General features: G+C 51.2%; 1 protein-coding gene across 1 annotated transcript in view; it reads left to right on the top strand.

The window, feature by feature from the left end:
- Positions 1-1,610: 1,610 nt before the first annotated feature.
- The window catches only part of DDX11 (DEAD/H-box helicase 11), a 30,943-nt gene continuing 8,969 nt past the window's right edge, over positions 1,611-23,584 (top strand). The window contains exons 1-15 of the mRNA XM_012779440.3: positions 1,611-1,742; positions 3,352-3,515; positions 3,803-3,950; positions 12,313-12,555; positions 13,077-13,163; positions 13,442-13,599; positions 15,883-15,928; positions 17,211-17,318; positions 17,571-17,658; positions 18,078-18,286; positions 20,288-20,440; positions 21,404-21,450; positions 21,855-21,934; positions 22,847-22,891; positions 23,011-23,078. Coding sequence (XP_012634894.2) covers positions 3,807-3,950; positions 12,313-12,555; positions 13,077-13,163; positions 13,442-13,599; positions 15,883-15,928; positions 17,211-17,318; positions 17,571-17,658; positions 18,078-18,286; positions 20,288-20,440; positions 21,404-21,450; positions 21,855-21,934; positions 22,847-22,891; positions 23,011-23,078 — 1,476 coding nt within the window. The 5' untranslated portion in view covers positions 1,611-1,742; positions 3,352-3,515; positions 3,803-3,806. The remainder of the gene's footprint in view (positions 1,743-3,351; positions 3,516-3,802; positions 3,951-12,312; positions 12,556-13,076; positions 13,164-13,441; positions 13,600-15,882; positions 15,929-17,210; positions 17,319-17,570; positions 17,659-18,077; positions 18,287-20,287; positions 20,441-21,403; positions 21,451-21,854; positions 21,935-22,846; positions 22,892-23,010; positions 23,079-23,584) is intronic.

Here is a 23,584-nt window from a genome sequence, read left to right as displayed (position 1 = left end):
CGAGCCCATTTGCTCAAGGCTTCTTGGGAGTGGCTTTGGGCATGGTCCTCAAATTTGGCTCAGAATAAACTTCTTTCAAATATTTCAGAGTTTGGATTTTTCCATCCACATTTTGCTGGGCCATGTTCCAACACCCTGAATGGTATCTGTTCCTAGCCCCCTCCAAACTGCCCCAGTCTTTGGTACTTGAGATGACAAAAAACTGACCCTGGAATCACCTTTTTTAAATTCCCATGTCAACGGAAAAGAAGCCAAACTCAGTAAAATATTTTATAGCAGTTTATTCTGAGCTACATTTGAGGACCACGGTCTGGAGCCATGCCCAAGAAGCCTTGATCAAGTGGACCTACTGTGGCTGGGTTACAGTTCGGTGTTATGCATTTTCATGGAGACGGGAATTACAGGTAAAAGTCATAAATCAATACATGGAAGGCATACACTGGTTTGGCTGGAAAAGGTGGGACATCTCAAAGCAGGGGTGGGAGGTGAGGATGGGGCTTACAGGTTATTGGTGGGTTTAAACACTCTTTGACTTATAATTGGTTAAAGACATGAAGCTTTGCCTAAAGCTTGGAATGTTTTAAATTTAGATGAAGTCTTTTAATCTGAGAAAAGTTCTAAAATGTATATTTGTTGTGTAAATTGAGGACTTGCAGGTTTGTCTTGTATAGCTTTAGGCCTGTTAATGAGTCAGGAAGACTGTCTCCAAGAAGGGAGGGGGGGATGAGGAGGCATGTCTGACCTCCCCTCTCTTGGCTGGTAACTTCAGTTTTAGAGTGTCCCCTTGGCCAAGAGGGGGTCCATTCAGTCAGCCAGTGGGGAAGTCTTAAGATTTTATTTTAGTTCACACCCATCTCCAAGCTTTCAGACAGCTGTAACACTAGCTCCTCTACTCAAATGCCTTTCTTTCAAGTCCCAGCAACTCTCCCCTAACATCCCCTGAGCCTGATGGGAAGTCACAGCAAGTACCAAAATCAGTCCAGGAAGCACTTAGCACAAAATGCTCCCTTGATCATTTCACAGGACCATACTTTCAGAAAAGTTCTTGCGGGCCATCTAGCCCAATCTCCCCATGAACAAAGGACAAATCCAGGGAGATGAAGGTGATGTGTTTTGGCCTCCTACTGGAAACGAAGCAACCCAGGGCTGGTTGGACCTGTGCAGGGTCGTGCCTGGCTAAGACTCCTCCATAAACACATCATCTGAAGAGTGCTTTCAGCTACTCCAACGCTCCACGTGGAAAAGATACTGAGGTGTGCAGGGCAGGCACCGTCGGTTTTACAATTTAAATAACAGATCCGGATAAGAACCGGGTCCAGAAGGCAGGAGGTGCCTGGTGGCGTTCAGTAAAAATCAGCCAGTTGGATAAAGGGAAGCAACTGCCCATATGGCCAGAAGACAGAGGGAAGAGGGGACTAAGCCTAATAGTTTTGATAAAGATCCCTGACCACACCCTCCGAAGACCCCTTAGTAAGCGCTTGTAAACGCGAGACAAAGTCGAGCCCTGAGGCCGCCGCGCAAGCGCAATGGCGCAGAGCGGCCGCAAACCACGCCCCCTAAGCCCGGCGGCGGCCGGCACCCACCCCGACCCACAGTGCGCACGCGCGGCGGCGCGGGGGCGTGGCAACGCGACCAGCTCTCCTGAGGGCTTGTTCGAGCGCTGCAGCTATTTCGAATTTGGCGACATTGGTGCTGGTTCCTCGCCGACCTTGCCTCAGCCAAGCAGTCCTGCTGGCGAAGCGGTGAGCGCAGTGCCTCGTGGTGGCAGAGCTGAGGAGAGGTTGATGAGCAAGGACAGACTGGTGGACACACTAGCGGGCTGTGCGCGTGGGACCTCTGTGTTCAAGGGGCGGGCGGGAGTGAATGGCGGGAAAAGTTCCGGAACTGAGGGGCGGCCAGAGTGTGATTGACAGGCGAGAGACCAATGCCGGGGTAAGGGCCGGCCAATGAGGGCACCAGCTGCAGTTGAACTGGAGTGGCGGGTAGGAGTTATTAATACGACAGCAGGTGGGCCGGGCGCGGTGGCTCACGCCTGTAATCCTAGCACTCTGGGAGGCCGAGGCGGGCGGATTGCTCGAGGTCAGGAGTTCGAAACCAGCCTGAGCAAGAGCGAGACCCTGTCTATACTATAAATAGAAGGAAATTAATCAGCCAACTAATATATATAGAAAAAATTAGCCAAGCATGGTGGCGCATGCCTGTAGTCCCAAATACTTGGGAGGCTGAGGCAGCAGGATTGTTTGAGCCCAGGAGATTGAGGTTGCTGTGAGTGAGGCTGGGCAACAAAGGGAGACTCTGTTTCAAAACAAAAGAAAACAGACAAACAAATATGATAGCAGGTGACCCGTCTTTAACTTTAACTTAGAGGTCAGTACAACAGCATGAGTGAGTACTGTTACCCATGTCTGTTTTACCTATGGGGAAACTGAGGCTTAGAGATACTAACTTAAGCAAGGACACAGCTGGGATCCCAAATTTGGGAACCTCATCCTAGAGCTCATCCTGGTAACGGCTCTACGGTTCTGCTGGCCCTTAGAACTGGGAGTTAGGGCGGAGCAGGGTCCAGTAACAGGACTGGGATGAATGCAGTGGACCAGATTGCAGGCGGAAGTGTCAAAGTAGTGAACTTAAATAAATACCTGGGTGGGTCCTACACAGTGTGAGAGCTCAGAGGGTGGAAACTGAGGGGAGGAAGACAGGACAGAGCAAGGGGAGAAAGTGGGTTTTATGGGCCAGGCTGTCCCCCAGCTTGGTGGAGCATGGCTGCACTGCAGCATGACGTGGCTCTGGATTAACAGCAGGTGCAGAAAGGTTTTCTCTTGAGGGCTGTGGTGTTTCCAGGTGTGCATTTTAGGAGTATAGCAGTATTATGGTACCTGGAACAGAGTTGCCTGGGTCGGCTGGGGGTAGCTGCCATAACAAAGTAACATGGATGGAAGAGTCAGTCCTCCACATGGTGATTCAAGGAAGAAAGGGTTGGTAAAAGCCATCTCAGAGAAAGTTGGGTTCAGAAGAGGAGAAAAAAGCTCACATAAACATGGAGCAGAGGCTCCTCATAGACCTTGGTCTAGCAAGCAAAGAGAAATGCGAGGTCTCAGTTTTGGGAAATCTGTTCCAGCCAGAGCTCAGTGGCTGTGAAGAGAGCTCTCCACTCTAGAGCCAGACCGAAAGCTCTTGTTTCTCGAGGACAGAGCAAGTATTAGGAGGCAGCTCTGGTTTGTACTGGAAGCAGGGGCTAGGGTGAAGTAAGAAGCAAACGAAGGATACCTGTAAGGTACTGACGTATATGTTCACTTGCACCATCCAAACCAGCTGTGCTCACACTCCTGCCCCTGTGCCGCGATCTTCCAGGTCTTCACTACACGGTAAAGTGAGGCTGCTGTGGCGTGCGAATGCTGCATTGCAGAGACGTGTGGGAAGAGTGCTGCCAAAGTCATCACACGCAACATCCTTGATCCCAGGGGTGCACCTCTTCGAGAGGACATCTCTAAGCCTTTTGTGGAGGCATTAAAAAGGTATTTAAGCAGTGGTGGAATCGTAGCAGAGATTAGGTTTGGAGGCTGTCCGAGGTTGCATTCTGCTATAGCCATTAATTGTCCCTGTATGCATTGCTTGATTCTGGTGTGGCTTCATGTGGGCCTGTAAAAGACGGAGAGAACATGTTCTCTGCTTGCAAGAAAACATACAGCCCCAGGAGACATTCTGTAACAAGCGTGGAGACTGTTTTTAGATACTGCTCTGGATTTCAAGCCCCTTCTGCCTGGGTCATGAGAGAGCTACCATATTTATTTCTTTTTCCTAGGACCATGGCTGATAGAACCCAGAAGATTCCTGGTGTCCAATTTCCATTTCCCTTCACACCTTATTCCATCCAGAAAGACTTTATGGCAGAGCTGTACCAGGTTTTGGAGGCTGGCAAGATTGGGATATTTGAGAGCCCAACTGGCACTGTGAGTATGAATAGTGAGAGACCATGAGTAAGAAAACTCAGAGGCGGTCTTGCTCGCTCTTACTACTTGCCTATGCAGAGATTTTCATGGTTTGAAGTTCGGCAAAGTGGTGTGTCAGTTTATCTTTCTGAGTAATAGTCACTTCGTCTATAAATAGTGTTAAACAAAGCAGCAAAGTCTGAGAAAAGTTATGCTCAATGCAGATGAGGATTTGCATGGCCAAGGAAGCCATGGCCTATAGCACTGAAATTTTCCAGACTTCTCTGGGCATGTAACTGGTTTGATGATGAGAAAGCACAGAAATTACTTTGGCTTTTTCACGGATTAACCATTTGGTTCATTTTAACACAGAGTCTTGCTCTGTGGCCCTGGCCAGAGGCAGTGGCGTCATCATTGCTCACTGTATGTAACCTCAAAGTCCTGGGCTCAAGCAATCCTCCTGCCTTAGCCTCCCAAGTAGCTGGGACTACAAGTCCACGCTACCACGCTCAACTAATTTTTTCTATTTTTTTGTAGACATGTGATCTTGCTCTTGCTCAGGTCTCGAACTCCTGAGCTTAAGCAGTCTTCCCACCTCAGCCTCCCAGAGTGCTAGGATTGTGTGAGCCATGGTGACTGGCCAAAACATACTGGTTTAGTCCCCAGGAACTGGGTTACTGAGCGCTGGAGGGATCTGATCAAGTGCCCCTTAGTTTTGTTTCCATGGCTGGGAACAAGGCATGTATTAGAGGTTGGCAGTTGAGGAGGAGTGGGGCTGTGGCAGTCCCCAGTGTCTCTCCTGCCCTTTGTTTATTACCCTTTATAGCAAGTACTGTGTAATGATAAAATGTTTTGCTGTGAAGGGCCCCCAGCTAGGGTGGGATCTCTTAGAGGAGAAGGAACTGTGAGCCTTAGCAGGGCTTAGCAAGGTTGGCCCTTAGGAGGTTCTTAGTATGTGTGTGCTGAGTGAAGGAGTAAGAAAAAGCAACTCATCCCCTTCTCTGGTTTGCTTATGGGAGCATGTCACTCTTTTTGGAGGTGACACAGGGATCTCTTGGGGCAAGAAGAGTGCAGAGTGGGATACTTTGTTGTTCCATTTTGTTCTCTCGTATACAGTCAATTGAGACAGTAAGTCCTGTCAGTTAACAAAGAGTGGGTCATGAAAATGGGCTGGGTGTGGTGGCTCACGCCTATAATCTGGGAGGCCAGATTTTCCTAGCACTCTGGGAGGCCAACGCAGGAGAATCATTTGAGCTCAAGAGTTTGAGACCAGCCTGAGCAAGAGCAAGACCCTGTCTCTACTAAAAATAGAAAGAAATTAGCTAAGCAACTAAAAATATATAGAAAAATTTAGCTGGACATGGTGGTGCACGCCTGTAGTCCCAGCTACTTGGGAGGCTGAGGCAGAAGAATCGCTTAAGCCCAGGAGTTTAAGGTTGCTGTGAGCTGACTCCATGGCACTCTAGCCATGGAGTCAACATGCCCAGCCACTCTGGGCAACAGAGTGAGACTCTGTCTCAAAACGAAAATAAAAAAAAAAAGAGTGGATCATGAAAATGGCGTTCATGGTTTTCTTAGATAGTGTTCTGTTAACATTCCTACCATTTAAACCTAATGCCATTTGACTTTTCCCCCTACTAACCCTATGAAATGTTGTTTTAGGGTCTGATTTACAGCTTTGTATTTTTCAAGTCCTTACTTGACCATTTGCTACATTTGATATTTTTGAATATATTTGCCTTTTATTTGATTTTTTAATTTAATTTTTTTTTTTTTTTTTAGATACAGGGTTACGCTCTGTTGCTCAGGCTAGAGTGCAGTGGCACCATCATAGCTCACTGTAACCTCAAACTCCTAGGTTCAAGTGGTCCTCCTGCTTCAGCCTCCTGAGTAGCTAGGACTGTACCACCATGCTGGCTAACTTTTTATTTATTTATTTTTGCTAGAGGTGGGATCTGGCTGTGTTGCCCAGGCTGGTCTCTAACCCTTGGCCTCAAGTGATCCTCAAATCAGCCTCCCAAAGTGTTGGGCTTACAGTCTTGAGCCACCATGCTCAGCACATCCTTTTTTGTTTAACTAAAAGTTAAAGAATAATGCATGTCATTCAGAAAGTCAAATGTAGGAAATTTAATTCCTTGAGCAGGTACTTTTCTTTTTTTAAGTTTTTCTTTTTCTTTTTTTTTGAGACAGAGTCTCACTCTGTTGCCCAGGCTAGGGGGCTGTGGTGTCAGCTTAGCTCACAGCAACCGCAAACTGTTGGGCTCTAGCAATCCTCCTTCCTCAGACTCCTGAGTAGCTGGGACTACGGGCATGTGCCACCATGCCTGGCTAATGTTTTACATATATATATATATATATTTTAGTTGTCCAGCTAATTTCTTTCCATTTTTTTTAGTAGAGACAGGGTCTTGCTCTTGCTCAGGCTGGTCTCGAACTCCTGAGCTCAAATGATCCTTCTGTCTCTGCCTCCCAGAGTGCTGGGATTATAGGTGTGAGCCACCACGCTTGGCCAGTTTAGTTTTAATATACCTATCCCCATCCCTTCCACACTATCCTCTGGCCTCTTAATATGGTTTTCCACAGAGAAAATGACTGTCTTAGTCTGCTAGGGCTGCATGATAATATGTCATAGAATGGGGACCTTAAACAACAGAAATTTCTTTGCTCACCATTCTGGAGGCTGGAAAGTCAAAGATCAAGGTTTGCGCAGGATTTGCTTTCAGAGGACCGATTTCTTCCTGGCGTGCAGATGGCTGCCTTTTCTCTGTGTTCTCATATGGGGAAGAGAAAAAGAGATCTTTAGTGTCTCCTCCTCTTTGTAAGAATATGGGCTCTATGGATCAGGGCTGTGCCCTTAGGAATGCAATTAACTTTCATCATCTCCTAAAGGCCCTATCTCCAGTACTTCACATGGGGGCATTAGGATTTTAACATATCAATTGGGAGGGAGACAATTGAATTCATAGCACTTACCAACTCCATTTTTACCTTGGAGCTGTCCTTGAATCCACCATCCTTTCCCCCTAATCTGAATTAGTTGTGCCTCTGACCTACTTGACAGCATTTCCTAGGGAAGTCCTAGATTTCCCTTTCTCCTTTTGTAAAAATTAACTTTGAGGCTGGCCAAGGTGCTCATACCTGTTAGCACTTTGGGATGCTGAAGCGGGAGAAACCCTTGAGGCCAAGAGTTCCAGACCAGTCTGGGCAATATAGCAAGATCCCTTCTCCAAAAAACTCAGCTGGGTGTAGTGCTATGTACCTGTAGTCCCAGCTACTTGGGAGGCTGAGGCAGGAGACTTGCTTGAGCCCAGGTGTTTCAGGTTATAGTGAGCTATGATGACACCACTACACTCTAGCCCAGGCAACAGAGCGAGACCCTATCTCAAAAACAAAACAAAAAAAAAACTTTGAGTATAATTGACATACAATAAAATGTGTTACTTGTAATTCTTCAAATTCTGTGAGTTTTGACACCCAGATTACCATCACGACAATCAAAATGCAAAACATTCCCATCACCCCAAGAAGTTTGTTGACACCTCTTGGCAGTTGTTCCCTGCTCCTGTTCCTTCCTCCTCCCAGTCCCAGGCAGTCGTTTATCCACTTTCTGTCTCTGTAGATTGGTTTTATTTTAACAGAGTTTCATAAAAATGGAATCATACAGTATGTGGACTCCTGTGTTTGGCTTTTCTTGACCAGCCTTAGTAATATTTTGGGCATTTATTCATGTCGTTATGTGTATTCTTTTCCTATTCTTTCTGCTTTGGATTCTTTTTTCTGGATTCTGTATCTTCTTGGTTTACTTCCTCATCTCGATGGAGCACATTCCTGTGAACAGTTGTATGGGAGGAAAGTTTTTGAGGCTTTGCTTGTCCAAAAGTACATTGATTCTTCCTTTTTACGTGATTGATATTGATAGTTTGATTGGGGATATCATTCTAGCTTGAAAGAATTTCCCTGGCACTTGCTCCCTATGTCCTTTAGTTTCCATGGGTGCCATTGAGCAGTCCAGTGACAGATGGCATCTCATTCCTTTGTGACCTGATCCTGTTTCACCTTCCACAGTTTTTAGGTTCTTCTCTTTATCCTTTGTGTTGTGAAATTTCATGTTGATGGGCCTGATGTGTGTGTTTAATTCCTTTTGTTGGGCGTTTGCTGGGCCCTTTCAACCTGTGGGCTTCTACCTTTCAATTCTGAGAAATTTTCTTAGATTTGATAATATTCTTTTCCGTGTTTTCCTATTGGTGTTCCCATTCATTAGGTTTTCGACCTCCTGGTAATCTTGTTATTATCTTTCTTCTAATTGCTTTATTAGTAATTAATAAACCCTAGTATATTTTGCATTGAATTCTACTTCTTTGGGATTTCTTTGAATTCATTGCCCAGTCTTTCCATTCAGGTTATTTCTGCTATTGTGTTTTTAGTATTCAAGAATTTGTTCTTTTCCCTGATTTTTGAAATAGCATCCTGTTCAATGTCAAGAAACAATATCCTTCTGAGACTATCAATTATGGTAGTATTTTGAAGGGCTTTTTCCCCCTTCATTCTTTAATTTTTGTTTGTTTGTTTGTTTTTGCCCCCCACAGTTTGGGTTCTTAGTCCATTTTGTGTTGCTATAAAAGAATACCTGGATAAGTTATAAAGAAAAGACGCTTACTTAGCTCACAGTTCTGGAGGCTGAGAACCTGGCCTGACCCTGGCCTCTGGTGAGGGCCTTCATGCAGAGTCACAATATTGTGGAGGAGGTCCAGGGTGAAGAAGACCCCTGCGAGGAAGAGGGGAAAACCTGAGGGTTGTCCTGGCTTTATAACAACCCACTCTCACTCCATTCCCATAAGAACCAGTCCAGTCTCGGGAGAGCGAGAACTCACTCCTGCGAGAGCAGCATCAAGCTGTTTGTTCATGCGGGGTCCACCCCAATAACTCAGACACCTCCCACTGGGCCCCACTTCCCAATACCACCACACTGTGAATCACATTTCAACGTGAGTCTTGTTGGGGCCAAACAAACCACATCCAAGCCCTAGCAGGTTTTATGTTCTGTTTGGAGACTTTCCTCAAACGGCCAGTGATCCTTGGCTTTCTTCTCTTGCTGTTGCAGAATAAGCCACTAGCAGGCAGGTGGCAAGTCTGTTGGGCAGGCTGGCTGCAGGCTGGTGGGCTGGGCTGCTCTTTGGGGGCCTCCACTGGCTGGCAAATCTGTGGGATTTTCCCTCAAGCCGTTCAGTTTCTCCAGAGAGGGCTCCTCTAACTCTTGCCTGGCTGGCACAGGGGCACGAGCCTGACTGGCAGTCTTCTTGACAGCTGTCTAGGGAAAGTGGCTCTAGGTGCACAGTCTTTCCCTCAGTGTCCTGCTCCAGCCTGGCCCGGGTCATCCTCCCTCTTTGTTCTGCCTGTGTGTCCAGAGCTCTCCTGGCTTGGCTTCCACAGAGAATCCACTTCTTCTTTTCCGCAGGGAGTTGGGGCTACAGCCTGGGGATCTAATTGTTCTTGAAAAGAATTTCAATCTGTCCTTTGTCTTCAGTGCCATGCCACATGCCTGCAGGGTTCTGGGTCTTTCTGAGGGTGAACTGGGGGATCTCTGGATGTACCCAGGCTTTATTGTCTCTGGTGAATCAGCTGCATTTCTCTGTCTTCTTTCCTTCTTTCTCAAAACTTGTTATTGTCCCTTCTTTCACTTTGTTTTTGTGGGTGTAAGCTACTTTATGACTTTGGTTTAATTTTTAGTGTGTTTGGAAAAGAACACCAAAGAGCATGTGTTCATTTCACCTTGTGTAACTGACCGTCAGTCTCCTCCCTCCCAGGTCTTTCCATCTCAGTGCTTTGCTCAGCCCTGAATTGTTCATGTTGTCAGTGCTGCAGCCTCCTCCTCCTCTTGTGCGCTTTCTGTGTAAACCTGCCAGACTTCAGTTACCCTTTACCTCCTGCCCTCTCTTTCTCCTGTCATGAGTGCCCCTCTGCCCCCAGGAGAAGCCATGCTGTCTCACACCCTGAGTGCCAGCCTCCTGTGCCCTTCCCTGCCTCCATGTGGACAGGTCCCGGCTTAGCTGCCTGAGATGCTGTTTATCCTTTAAGAGTCACCTTTTTGAGCCTTTTACGATTCTCCCAAGTAGAGTTGACATCTCAGCTTCATGCCTGCTATGCCTCATATGAAGCTGCAGTTCTGGGAGTGCAAAAACCTGGAGTCCATGCTTTGTGAGGATCTATGCCTTCCTTCAAGTCGGGTGTTAAGTTTGTGCCTGTTCCTTGGGGCTCTGCACCTCTGCAACCTCAGCACCAAGCCCAGGGCTCGCCAAAACCACCAAGTGTTTAGAATGAGTGAATGAACTTGGCATAAATTTTACAACAGCGTGAACTGCAGTGGTACCCCAGGAAGTAACATTGCTCAAAGCTGGGTGTTCTGTGAATACTTTATTAAATTTAATGACTGAGGAGAACCATGGGTTCTACATCCTTTTAACACTTTCACATCTAAAATGTTTGCGGTCTTATTGCAGGATGTAGAAAACCATTTACATTGTTTTGTCTTTGTGCCAGAACATACCCACAGTTGTTTTTGGAAGATAGCTTTGACCAGACCGTCAGGAGCTGCCTCAGCTCACAGTCAAGTGGACGGTCCTGGCTTTCTGGCTGGCTCTTCCCAGGCTATTGTTGCAGGAGGAAGTCTCAACTGCCCTCAGGGCAGTGACAGTAAAGCTGGTGGCTCCCATTTCGCAGGCATCACAGAATAGCTGCCCCCAGGTTGTGCTGAGGAGGGCTGTCTGACTCTCTTGACCATTTATTACAGTAGTTAGCAAAAGCTGAGAGAAATGGTATATACGGGGCTTTTGTAAAAATATTTGGCCCATCTGTTCATCAGAATTGTCATTCTGCCACCGGGCCTTTCAAGATTTTGATGAAAGCTAATAGATCCTGCATCCCAGGATAATGATAATTTTATTACTATTGCTTTATGATAGCAAAAAATAGCTATCCCCAGTTGATCGCTTGTTAATGTGCCAGGTGTCCTTCTAATCCTGGTGGAGGTGTCAGCCTTCGTGTGCATGAACTGACTGACTGTCTGTAGCGACTCCATGAGGAAGGCACACCTCTTACCGTTCCCATTTTGCACATGTGGAAATGAGCCTGGAGAGCTCAGCCCAAGGCCACAGAGCTGGCAGGTGGAGGAGCCAGGATGCCACCTGGGCAGCCTGGACACTCTGCCATGCTGCCAGCCCCGACTTGACTCAAGACACACGTAGTTTTTCACCCTGGGTACCCCGAACTCTCCTCTGGGTTGAGCAGGTTCAGGGAGCCAACTCCTGGGACCCGAAGGTGTTGGCTCCTCCAGAGACTCACCTGAACTGAGCCACCCTTTGGACCCCAGACGCAGCAGCCTGGTGGAACCCACTGCAGTGTCCCCTCTAGGAGAACTGTGTCAGTTTCCTAGGCTGCTGTGACAAAGGCTCACAAACTGAGTGGCTTAAACAATAGAAATGTGTCCTGTCACAGCTCTGGAGGCTGGAAGTCTGAGATGAAGGTGTCAGCAAGGTTGGCTCCTGAAGGTTGTGAGGGGAAGGATCTGCTCAGGCCCCTTCCTGGGCTTGTGGGTGGCCGTCCCATCCCTGTGTCCCGTCACATCCCCTCCCACCAGTGCATGTCTGCGCCCACTTTTCCCCTTTGTGATGGGGCTACTAGTAGTTATGAAGGTCTAGGGCCCACCCTACTGGCCTCATCTTAACTGATTACATCTGTGATGAGCCTATTTCCAAATAAGGTCACATGGTGAGACACTGGAGTTAGGACTCAGCATAGGAATTGTGGGGGGACACAGTTCAACCCATAGCAAGGGCCCGCAGGGAAAATTCTGGTCTTTAAGCCAAGAATGTGTTGTCCAGAGCAATTAGTTTGCTTTAAAAAAAAAATGTCAACACTGGCACTCCTGTGACTGACCACTTTGAGTTTCACGTCAGCTGTGTGACAGCTGAGAGGCCGAAGTGGCTCCCCCAGGCAGGTAGATGGGATTTCACGCTGTGTGTTTTCTAGCCTTAATTCTTTTGGGGGCTATTTATCTAATTTCTCACCTTCTAATTATGTTAACTTGTAGTATTTATATATAACCTGATAAACTACTTACATTTTTTTTTTCTAGAACAGCGAGCTGTATCATTAAACAAAGAAGCTCTTTCCTGTTTCTTGGGCCCACCTTTTATTTCTTCCTTTTTCTTGTTTTTACTGGCTATTGTACGGCTAATTCCCTTCCTTTCCTTTCCTACGGTGGTCTTAGAGCATCTTCTAACATTTAAAGCCAGACCTCGTTCGAAGCCCTTACTAAAATGGGGAAAGATCGCTTGGGAAGCTTGCTTTTTCCTTCTGTTTCTGAAGATCGTTTTTTTTCCTGCAGGGAAAGTCCTTAAGTCTTATTTGTGGGGCCCTCTCCTGGCTCCGTGACTTTGAACAGAAGAAGCGTCAGGAAGAGGCACGTCTCCTGGAAACCGGCCCCTCTAGGGATGAGAAGGACCCGTCCCCACTTCTCTCAGCTTCCTGCCCAGAGACGGCGGCCGCCCAGGGGCCTGCTGGAGAACCGGACTGGGTGACTCAGTTTGTGCAGAAGAAAGAAGAAAGGGACCTGGTGGACCGACTGAAGGTGAGATCTGGGGTAAGGAGAAGGGCAATGATGAAGGAAACGGCTTCGGCAATTACTTTGGGGTGATTCCGAGGCTTGGGGAGCATGTGTTCGTCTTTGCCTGTGTGGGGCCTCCTCACTCTCCCTCGGCTTTCCTGAGTCCATGGTGCAGCCCCTGTGCTGTTTCCAGCTGATGTCAAGAGGCCACCTCCAGAGAAGGGGCTGTGGTTCCCATTTGTTACTCACCTGGGAAAGGAGAGTGACATCATTGCCATCGGCAGCGTGGTTCCATGGCTGCAGACTCAGTTAAGGAATGAGTATGATTGGGGGCACGTGGCTTTGGGAGGGAGGCTGCAGACTGAGCAGTGGGGCTGGAGCCTGCGGAGGTCGAGGGTCTGGGAAGGGGAGTCTGCCTGCAGCCTTGCCGCTGTGGGGAAGGGGAGCTGTCCTGTGTGCAGGTGTGGGCTGAGTAGCCCCAGATGCTTTGGGAAAGGCCGGGGGCTTCCCGCGTGAGTTTCCTCTATGGCTGCCTCACCCTATAGGAGGAGCAGATCCGGAGGAGGAAGCGAGAAGAACGCCTGCAGCGGATCCATCACAACTCGCAGCTCAAGAGTGCAGCCAAGCGCCTGGTGAGTGTCATCTCAGGGAGGGGCTGGGGTCATGTCCACGCAGTGTCACGCTGCATGGAGACTCTGGAGAGTGGCCAGGCCTCGGTCTCCTCTCCCCGACCCCGGCCGGCTAAGTTCCCCACACCCTGGAGCTGGGCAGCCTGAGCAGAGCAGGCCCCGATCCCGGAGCCCGTCCCTTCTCCCGTGGAGCGGCGAGGCCTGCGCTCACGGGCACACAGAGGGTGGACACACCCGTGCTGAGACGTCTCCCACTTACCCACCTCCAATACCCTGTCCAGAGACAGGAAGAAGAAGAAACCGAGAATCTCCTCCGCCTGAGCAGGGAGATGCTGGCAGCAGGAACGGGGGCTGAGCAGCCGGAGCAGCTGGAGTCTGGGGAGGAGGAGCTGGTCCTGGCTGAATATGAGAGCGACGAGGAGAGAAAAACAGCTCGAGGGTGAGACTGCTGCTGCCGCTCCCCTCTGCCCTGGGTGGTGTGGGCGCTCCCGCCAGGGCAGCAGTTTCCCTCCTGCCAGAGACACTCCTAGAGCACCGGTGAGAGGGAATGACAGCCACCTGCCCCCTTTCTCCCAGCCAGGCTCCTTCTTAAGGCCATAAATGCTGGGCCAGTGACAGCCAGCCCTTCAGTCACTGGCCTCATGGCTGCTGACTCAGTTATCCTCACGGCAGCCCAGTGGTGGCAGAACATGGGTGTCTGCACTTCGTACACAAGGAAGCTGTGGCCCAGGGAGGGGACGTGCCTTGGCCGAGGCCACAAGGCTAGTGAATGGAGGGCCGGGACTGACGCCCAGCCAGGCTGGGTCTAGATCTCATGCTCTTAAATGTCCAACTGCACTGTGCGAGGTTCTGACGTAAACCATTAAGGCATCCTTAGCCTGAGTGTTCCTTTTCACCTTAAGACTTCCGTTGATCCAGACTGGTAGGTTTTTATTAATACCTTACCAGCCATAACATGCTGGGTGATTAGAAAACACTGAGCAGCAGGCCATTTCTGGATCACACGACCCCTTGTGAGAGCCCCATTTCCATTCACACTTTAACTTCACCAGCACCCTTCGAGTGTGTGCTCTGGGTGTGCACAGTCCAGATGCCCTGGACGTAGAGGTGCATGAGGCGTGGCCTCACCCTCAGAGAGCTTGCACTTCTGTGGAGAGAGACAGATAATGAGCCTATTTGAAATCAGCATGTTCACCTAGGAGGGGAATGAAACAGGTGCAGCGGATGGGGTGTGGGGCTGCACCTCCAGGGGAGAGGTCTGGAAAGGCCCTCCCGGGAGCTGACTGTGAGCCGAGCCCTGGAGGGCGAGCAGGAGCCGTGGGAAGGCCTGGGAGGAGAGAGTTCCAGACAGAGACCAGCCAGTGCAGTGGGTGGAAGTGGGGACAGGTGTGGTGTGTGAGGGACTGAAGGCCCAGGTGCCAGAGCACAGGTGAAGGAGGGGGAGGGAGGAAGAAGATGCCAGAGAGGAAGGGGCGGGTGTATCTGCAGGCACCAGAGGCCAGGGAGGGGCTGGATGTCGCTGTCATCCAGGGGGAGGCGAGGGAGTGACGTGATCTGATTTGCACACTAGAAAGGTCATTCTGGCTTTGAAGGTCGTGGCTTATCCCCAAAGGCACAAGGATTCCTACAGATTCTTCCCTCTTAGGCCCCCAGCTGGGGAGGGGTCTCTCCTGCTTCTCTAAAGGTGATGACATGTCCCATGTTCTCACTGGTAGCGTGGTCACCATGTCTGTCTGGAGGGTGACTCTAGGGCCTGAAACCCTCCATTGACTTTTGTGAAGGATAATCCAGGCCCCTGTGACTTCACCTCCAGCCTCCCTCCACCAGATGCCAGGGTCCCAGCTTCCCTGGCCAGCTGAAGGGGCAGACCAAGGCTCTGAGAAGAGAAGAGGTTTTTCTGGGCATAAGTGTAGCATCTTTCATTCACTCATCGGTTGGTTGTGGCTTCATCTGGGAAGTGTGTGTGGGGTTCCTGCTGTGTGCCAGGCCCTGGGGCCCTGGAGACTCCGAAGAAACGAAACAGACCTGGTTCTTGCCGTTGTGGACATGACGGTCTGATGGAGACAGACCAAGAGGAAGTGATTTTTGAACGAGACGAGTGTTAAGAAGAGCAGGTGCGGGTTCCATGGGAGTGTGTCGGAGCAGCCGTACCTACTGAGGAAGGTCAAGCAAGGCTGCCTGGAGGAGGCGATGTTTATGTCGTGATCTCAGACTTGACTGGGAGTTGGTGAGGTGGGGGAGAGAGCATTGCAGGTACAGGACAGCGTGTCTGAAGGCCGGAGGTGTTGAGCAAGTGTGTCCCGGCATCTGAGAGGTGCAGCTCGCTGGAGGGAGGGAAAGGAGGGGAGAGCAGCTATGATGGCTGCAGGTTGGATGATGGAGCTTATGGCTCGGGGTTGGGGTGCTACGCGCCTTTCCCCTTTGTCTCCACGTTTCCCTGTGTCCACTGACCTGGAAGGCTGGAGTGGCATTTGCCTGGGGGTGTCTCTGAACAAGCAGCACCTGTGGCTTTGGTGGCACCATTACTGGGATTGTGTTTCTCCTTTCTGTCCCAGAGCGAAGCCCCAGTTCTGTCGGCTTGTGAGAAAGGGGCTCTGTCTTACTCAAGGGTCATTGGGTGTCCAGGGCTTGTCGTGGGGGCTTAGTAGATGCGCAGGAAATGGTGTTTAGCTGACCTGAGTGTGCTGAGGGAAGACTGCTGTCTGTTCTCTCTTGTGCGCAGAGTGGATGAGGATGAGGATGACCTGGAGGAAGAACATGTGACTAAGGTGAGACCCGTGTCCTCAGGTGCTGCTGTGTCTGGGCCTGCGTCCCGGGCTCCCCACCCCAGGGAAGAGGGCCAGAGTGGCTCCGGCTGCTTCTTACCTTCCTATCGATGAAGGAGGGGCTTCCAGCCTGTGGACTCTGTGGCTTCCCTGGCCCAGCCTGGTCCCCAGTTGCTCGCCTGGCAGGCTGGGCCCTGGGGAGGCCTCTTCTGGGAGCGAGGCCTGGCTTGTTGCTCCAGGGTGTCGAGGAGCAGCTGTCCTGGGCCGAGGTCTGGGGTGGTTCCTGCCGGTGTCAGGGAGGACAGGCAAAAGTGTTGCCCTTCCAGTCTCTCCTGGGTTGTTTCTTCTCTTCTCTGTATTTCCATCTGCATGGAGTGCCGTGGGGTACATGTGGTCTGACCCTTCTCAAATTCACACATGCTTGGTTTCATTCATTAAGACTTTAGTTTTCTGGCCGGGCGTGGTGGCTCACGCCTGTAATCCTAGCTCTCTGGGAGGCCGAGGCGGGCGGATTGCTCGAGGTCAGGAGTTCGAAACCAGCCTGAGCAAGAGCGAGACCCTGTCTCTACTATAAATAGAAAGAAACTAATTGGCCAACTAATATATATAGAAAAAATTAGCCGGGCATGGTGGCTCATGCCTGTAGTCCCAGCTACTTGGGAGGCTGAGGCAGAAGGATTGCTTGAGCCCAGGAGTTTGAGGTTGCTGTGAGCTAGGCTGACGCCACGGCACTCACTCTAGCCTAGGCAACAAAGCGAGACTCTGTCTCAAAAAAAAAAAAAAAAAAAAAAGACTTTAGTTTTCTGTTGAAAGTAGGTATTTTACCCGTTTTTCTCTTTTCTAAGCCTTAGAGCAGTAGGGAGAGAATATTCAGCTCAGCCTCCTCTTCTCTCTTTGGGGATGTGTGGGAACAGCCCTCCCCCGACACCCTCCCCAGGACGGTAGGAATCTTGGCCATACTGAGAGTCACCCACCACTCAGGGAAAATACGCTTTCCTGAGATTGCCAGGCCCTCCGCAGTAGTTGGATTAGAGGCCGAGTGTGACTAGTAGAAGGAGTTAACTCTTGTGGTTATTCCCGTAAACTTCTGGAGCTGCAGGAGACTTGGGGAGTCCCTGGGGCCCTCGCTAGATGAGACCTTACATGGGCAGTCACTGCCTCAGGTTGTACATCTGTAGCTGCTCTGCCTGTTCCCTTGGCCTCTTAGGTTACAGCGTGCCTCGGTGTGGAGGCGTGTTAGAGCGTTGGAGTCCCCTCTTTGATGCCTTTCTTTTCCTCTGAACAGATTTATTACTGCAGTCGGACACACTCCCAGCTGTCCCAGTTTGTGCACGAAGTACAGAAGAGCCCCTTTGGCAAGGACATCCGGCTCGTCTCCCTCGGCTCTCGGCAGGTAAACAGCAGGAAGGTGTCTTGGCCCAGGTGCCATCCTGCTCCTTTGTTCTGTGCCTTTGTCTCCCTCGTCCAGGCCCGGAAAGGTGCTGGGTGTGAGGCCGGCTGCTCGGCCCGTTCCCTGGCCTGACTGGTGGGTTGTTGGAAGGAAAAGGAGAGGCGGGCTAGGCTGGGCTGGGTGGGTCCTGCTAGTTTGCTTGTGTGTCACTTGGCACCACTATCTCTTTGCCTCTTGTTTTCTCCTGTCTTGTAGAATCTTTGTATAAATGAAGACGTGAAGAGCCTGGGTTCTGCGCAGCTTATTAACGACCGCTGCATGGACATGCAGAGAAGCAAACACGGTAGTCACTGCGACTCTGGTGCAGCCTCGTGTAGTCTGGGGAGAGTGGGCAGGGCTGGAAGTGACCGAGGATATGGGGCCAGGGACACGGGAAATAAATACCATAAGTATCTTAAGTGGGAGGAATGGCAGAGCAGACCCTGGTTCCTTCCAAAAGACATTCTCCTAGGGAAAGAGAGTCCTGCCTTCTGGGCCAGTGTCTAGCCCACACCCCTGGCTTGGAGGTGATTTTATATACTCTTTGTGGAGAACATAATGTCAAATCCCAGGGTGTCCTGATGACCACATGAGCAGTACTCAGAGGGTTTTATAGGCCTCACTCCCTGGAAATAGGTCTTAACAGGACAGACCCACTCTTGGCCGCATAGACAGCTGTTGTCCTCTCTCTCTGTGTTCCCCTTGTGCCTGTGCCACATTCAGAGAAGAGAAATGAAGCTGAGGAGGAGAAGCCAAAGAGGAGGAGGCAGGAGAAGAGGGCTTCCTGCCCCTTCTACAACCACGAGCAGATGCACCTCCTCCGGGATGAGATCCTGGCAGAGGTGAAGGACATTGAGCAGCTGGTGGCCGTCGGGAAGGAGGCCCGGGCCTGTCCCTATTATGGGAGCCGGTTTGCCATTCCTGCAGCCCAGGTGAGGACTCTGGAGGGGAAGTAGCTCTGGGCTCTAACTGGGGCCTAGGCCATGGAGGAGTCCTCCTTGCCCTGTAGTTTGGGAGAATGCCACACGCTGTGGTTAGACTGATAGCTGCACCATGTGCTGATGGCACCTAACCCATTCTTCCCTAGTATATGAGTCGGGGGGGGCCCGTGGATCCCTTGGTGGCTCTGGGCTGCAGGGCCAATTGGCATTACTGGGGGACAGCAGATAGTAGTCAGGAAAGATCGTGCATTCCTTGTGAAACCACAGCGAGAGCTGAGAGAAGTGCAACAAGGGCATGACAGCACATGACTGCATTTCTAAACGGCTTTTCGGAGTGACAGTCCCCAACTTGCACACCTGCCTGCAGCACGTGAGAATACAGTTCTCTTTGACCTGCTGTATCTTTAAGCAGTTTTAGGAAAAGCTGCTAATTTGACAGGTCAAAAATGGTATCTTACTGTTACTTGGTGGGTACGATTGAACTGTTTTCTTGCTACTTCCTTAAGTGGACTTTGGAAAGAGGATATCACTTATGGAGAATTCATTGTCATCCAGTAGGTTTTCAAAGCTGCAGGGAACTGTGTCAGTGACCATTTCCACGGCAGCTAAGTGCTCACCAGCGCAGCACTGTAACTTGAGTGTGGGGTGCGCACAGAGCTGGAGGAGCACGCCCCGCCCCCACTGTTGTCCGGTGCCCTCCCTCAGGTCCCTGCCTCACAGCAAGATCAGTGCTGTAGCCATTCATGCACAAATGCCATAAGATGGCCTGAAATTGTTGTGGCTTTCAATTTCTAAAGCACTTTTCACCTTGTTTTGCCTTTCTGGTACTCCAGTGACATGGCTGCAGTCTACACACGGGAACCCTGGGGCCCAGAAAGGTTAAGGGATTCATCCGTTTTCTCACCGAGAGTGAAGGATGGAACCAGTATTAACACCTGGGCACTGAGTTTCCAGTTTTTTGGATTTTCATTTTATAGCTCAATATTCTTTCTTTTTTTTCTTTTTGAGACAGAGTCTCGCTTTGTTGCCCAGGCTAGAGTGAGTGCCGTGGTGTCAGCCTCACTCACAGCAACCTCAAACTCCTGGGCTCAAGCAATCCCACTGCCTCAGCCTCCCGAGTAGCTGGGACTACAGGCATGCACCACCATGCCTGGCTAATTTTTTCTATATATTTTAGTTGGCCAATTAATTTCTTTCTATTTATAGTAGAGACGGGGTCTTGCTCTTGCTCAGGCTGGTTTCGAACTCCTGACCTTGAGCAATCCGCCCGCCTCGGCCTCCCAGAGTGATAGGATTACAGGCGTGAGCCACCGTGCCTGGCCTAGCTCAGTATTCTTTTAACTGGAAAATCTCTTTTTTTTTTTCTTTTTAAAAAGAAAACTTAAATTTCTTTAAATTCTTTTCATTATTTTTCTCTTTTTTTTCTCAGTGACCCAAGCTGTGGTATAACTGGAAAATCTTTGTAACAACTTATACTTAAAAATGTACAGAAGGCTTGTATTTTTGTTAACCCTACCTCTGCTCCTTAACTCTCACATGTGGTAGACTGTGTCAGGCCCATTTTGCAGATGAGGAAACAGGATCAGAGAGGTTAGAAACTGTTCTAGAGCCACACAGCTGGGAAGTAGCAGCCCCAGGAGTAGAAGCCAGGGCTGCTTTCTGGTGCACAGAGGCTTGGCAGTGTTGGGAGGAAGCTTGGGGGCCTCCGGGGCTACCTTGGGCACAGAGAGGTGGTGAAGCAGCAGGGTTCCAGTCTCCCCCACCCCTGGCCTTGGTTCAGTCGGGGGTCAGATCCACTCCAGCTGGCAGGTTTTGTACATTTGCACATAGAACTTTGGAGGAAAGGGTTGGGTGCTGCGAGCACAGGGCTGTGGGGAGTTCTGTCCTCAGTATCCCCACATAGAAGCGTTCCCGCCAGGAACTCAGAGTGGGGCGGGCCAGTCTGCCGCAGGGCGAGTCCGCCTGCTCAGGGGGCCGCGTCTCTCCTCCCAGCTGGTGGTGCTGCCCTACCAGATGCTGCTGCACGCGGCCACCCGGCAGGCGGCCGGCATCCGGCTGCAGGGCCAGGTGGTGATCATCGATGAGGCCCACAACCTGATCGACACCATCACGGCCATCCACAGTGCGGAGGTCAGCGGCTCCCAGGTGGGTTGGCTCCCCTCCCGGGCCAGGGCCTGCCACGGGGCAAAGGGACGTGGATCGTTTCTCCAAACTCCTGGGCTTGGAACTCCTCCGGAGACGGTGCTTGGAGAGGAGGGTGGGTGCATTGCGTCAAGGTAGTAGTGACTTGTTGGAGGCTGACTGGGGCTTTCCAGCAAATCCCAGAAGCCTGGGGACCCAGGTCCAGCAAGAGGCTCGTCTCCCTGCCCTTCACGTGCCCTTGTCATCCTGAGTCCCCGGCCCAAGGCACTGCTAGCCAGTCCTCTGTGACCTGGGCGAAGCAGGAGTCCTTGTGCAGCTGGACCTCATTATTATCCATGTGGCTTTGAGGGGATTCGACTGAGGATGCCCAAGACTTCTGCAGGCCACACTGATCACCTGCGATGTGCCCTGCACGACACTAGGTGTCTGCTCTTCCGCTGCCTCTGCCATTGGGGCAGGGGGCGGGTCCTGTTTACATCGGGAACTCGAAGATAGTTAAGCACCGTGCCTAAATTCACACACTCATGAGTGTGGAGCCGGGCTCTGACCATGAAACCCCCGAGACATCCCACCATCTCTGCAGACCAGTGCCTGGGTTGGCCTTAGGCCAGGATGTGATGGTGACCTTGAACCATCACTCCTGGAGACGACGGGTCTTTTCCCAACCCGGTACAAACTATCAGGGAGACTCCTCCCTGAGGGATTCAGCCTCTTGCTTTTCCCTGACCCGGAATGGACACTTGAGCAGAACTTACTTCCTTCCCCTCTCCCAGCTCCCACCAGCCTAAGGGCCTTTAAACCTGTACCTTCTGTGCGCGCCCAGCCCCGCCCCTCACCTGCACGCCTCCTGCGTGTCTGGGGCCGGCATCTCCTAGGCATAGTCTGAGATTTACCGGCAGCCCTCGGCTGCTTGCCCGGAGCCTGGTCGGCCCCCACGCCCATCCGTTCTCTGTGTTCTCTCCCCAGCTCTGCCAGGCCCATTCCCAGTTGCTCCAGTACATGGAACGATACGGGTGAGCACTGCCCCTGAGGTGGAGGGGAGAATCCTACACAGCCTCAGGGGCCCCTAAGTCAGCCTCTGAGAGGAAGCGCGGGAGTTACCACCTCAGCCTGCACCCACAGTGGGGTGGTGGGGCAGCTTGCTGTCCATGTCCTGGGTCCATCGCGCGGGAGTTACCACCTCAGCCTGCACCCACAGTGGGGTGGTGGGGCAGCTTGCTGTCCATGTCCTGGGTCCATCGTGGTGTGCTCCCCGCACAGGCCCAGGATGCTAGGGACAGAGCTGTGGGCTCTGAGGGCCTGGGGCCATCACTTGTGACCCTGTTGAGAGGCATCAGATGCAGAGTCTCCAGGTGGGGCGGTGGAGGGCAGGTGTCGTTGGAGCATGGCCTCTTCACGTGCCCTGCTCTCCCCTCAGGAAGCGTCTGAAGGCCAAGAACCTGATGTACATCAAACAGATCCTGTACGTGCTGGAGAAGTTTGTGGCCGTGCTGGGGGGTAAGAGAGCGCCCACCCCTTCATGGTAATCTTGCCTGCAAAACTTGCTGGTTTTCTTTTTCCTTGGATGCCAGGCAGGACGCCTAGATTTTCTACATCCTTAGGAATTGTCTTGATTGTTGATTGAGAAAATTCCCATTCTTTATAGCTTAGTTGTCTGACCTGAGATCTTTTCTTAGAACTCTGTTTGCCCATGCTCTGAGTCCTTTTTATCTCACCAGACCCTACTCTGCAGGTGGAAGTAATGACACATCCTAATATAAGCAGGGAATGTTTGTGTAGCTTTGGCGTTTGCAGGGCACTCTCACGTGCACAATGCTGTCTGCCGGTGTGAGGCGAGCAGCACGGGCATCTTAACCCTCCTGCACAGACCAGCAAACTGCAGCTTGGCAGGGGCTGCTTACGAGTCAGGAGCCTGCTGGGGAGACTGGGCTCTGCCTCCAGCCCCCACGTGGTGTGCGTTCTTCTGGGCCACACGCCCTCCCTGTGTCTCATGGCTCTTGGAAGGCTTCTGCAGAAGTGAAGGGCACAAAGCCTGTGGGGTCTCCTGAGGTATCCAGTCTTGTGCTGGTGTCCTTTGCCTCCCCCTCTCTCTCGCCACTGGCTGACCATATGGTCTTTCGTAGAGTGGCAGGTCTGCTGGCTTGCCACCTGTCCCTGCCTCCTGGAGCAGGCGTCAAAAGAACGCACTCATAGGCAGGGCTTGGTCCCACGTGCAGACATGTGGGTCAGACTCGAGACTCCTGGACGCTCCTGCCCTCTCTGTGGGTCCCTTGTGTAAATGGCGAGAATCGGAATGGCAGCTGATCACATGAGTGCTCCCCCCACCTGAGGGTGCAGGGCGGAGGGTGAGAAGATGGGGCAGTGGGGCCAGAGGTCCTCCCTCCTGACCTGTTGGGATTCTCTTTTCAGGGAACATTAAGGAAAATCCCAGCACACAGAGCCTCCCGCAGACAGGTGAGAGAGTGGCTGTCAGAGGGCCTGGGACTGACCTGAGCCACCTCTGAGCTTAACTCTGGGGCTTGAAGCCCAGGTCTTTGGTGAGGCTGCCAAGGCCTTCGTTTGTCTCCTCTCAGGGACGGAGCTGAAGACCATCAACGACTTCCTCTTTCAGAGCCAGATCGACAACATCAACCTGTTCAAGGTAGAGGCTTTCTTCTTCATAGTGTACCCGTCAGGTTTCCTTCTCATCGCCACCTGCGGGCAGAGTACTATGTTAAGATCAGGGAGGGAAGGAAGAGCAAATTCCTCCAGTCAAGCGGTGTAAGGTCTGAGGATCCAAACCATAGACATTTGTAATTACTTGACTGTTAAAGCAACTTCCTCGCAAGAGAAAAGTAGTCTTCCTTCTGGGGCCGAGGGGTTGCAGGATGGGTGAGAAAGAAAGGTGCCTTCCTTTGTGCCTCACAGGCACAGATGGGGACCACAGGTCCTCACCGCCCTACTCTGTCTCTCTCCTGGCACAGTCTCCCCCTGGGCAACTGGACAGGAGCAAGAGGCTGATTTGGGGGCCGCGCTGGGCAAGGACGTGGTGGAGGCTGCTCTCTCGTCTTCCCACTCGGGCCGTGGCATTGTTCACAGCCTCAGACCATTGCTCACTCCAGGCCTGAGTGCCCAGGGCCACCTGATCCCAACCTAGTGACTCTAGGC

Source organism: Microcebus murinus, chromosome 18 (genome assembly GCF_040939455.1).
Source record: "Microcebus murinus isolate Inina chromosome 18, M.murinus_Inina_mat1.0, whole genome shotgun sequence".
Classification (NCBI taxonomy): domain Eukaryota; kingdom Metazoa; phylum Chordata; class Mammalia; order Primates; family Cheirogaleidae; genus Microcebus; species Microcebus murinus.
This window is presented reverse-complemented; position numbering and strand designations above follow the sequence as displayed.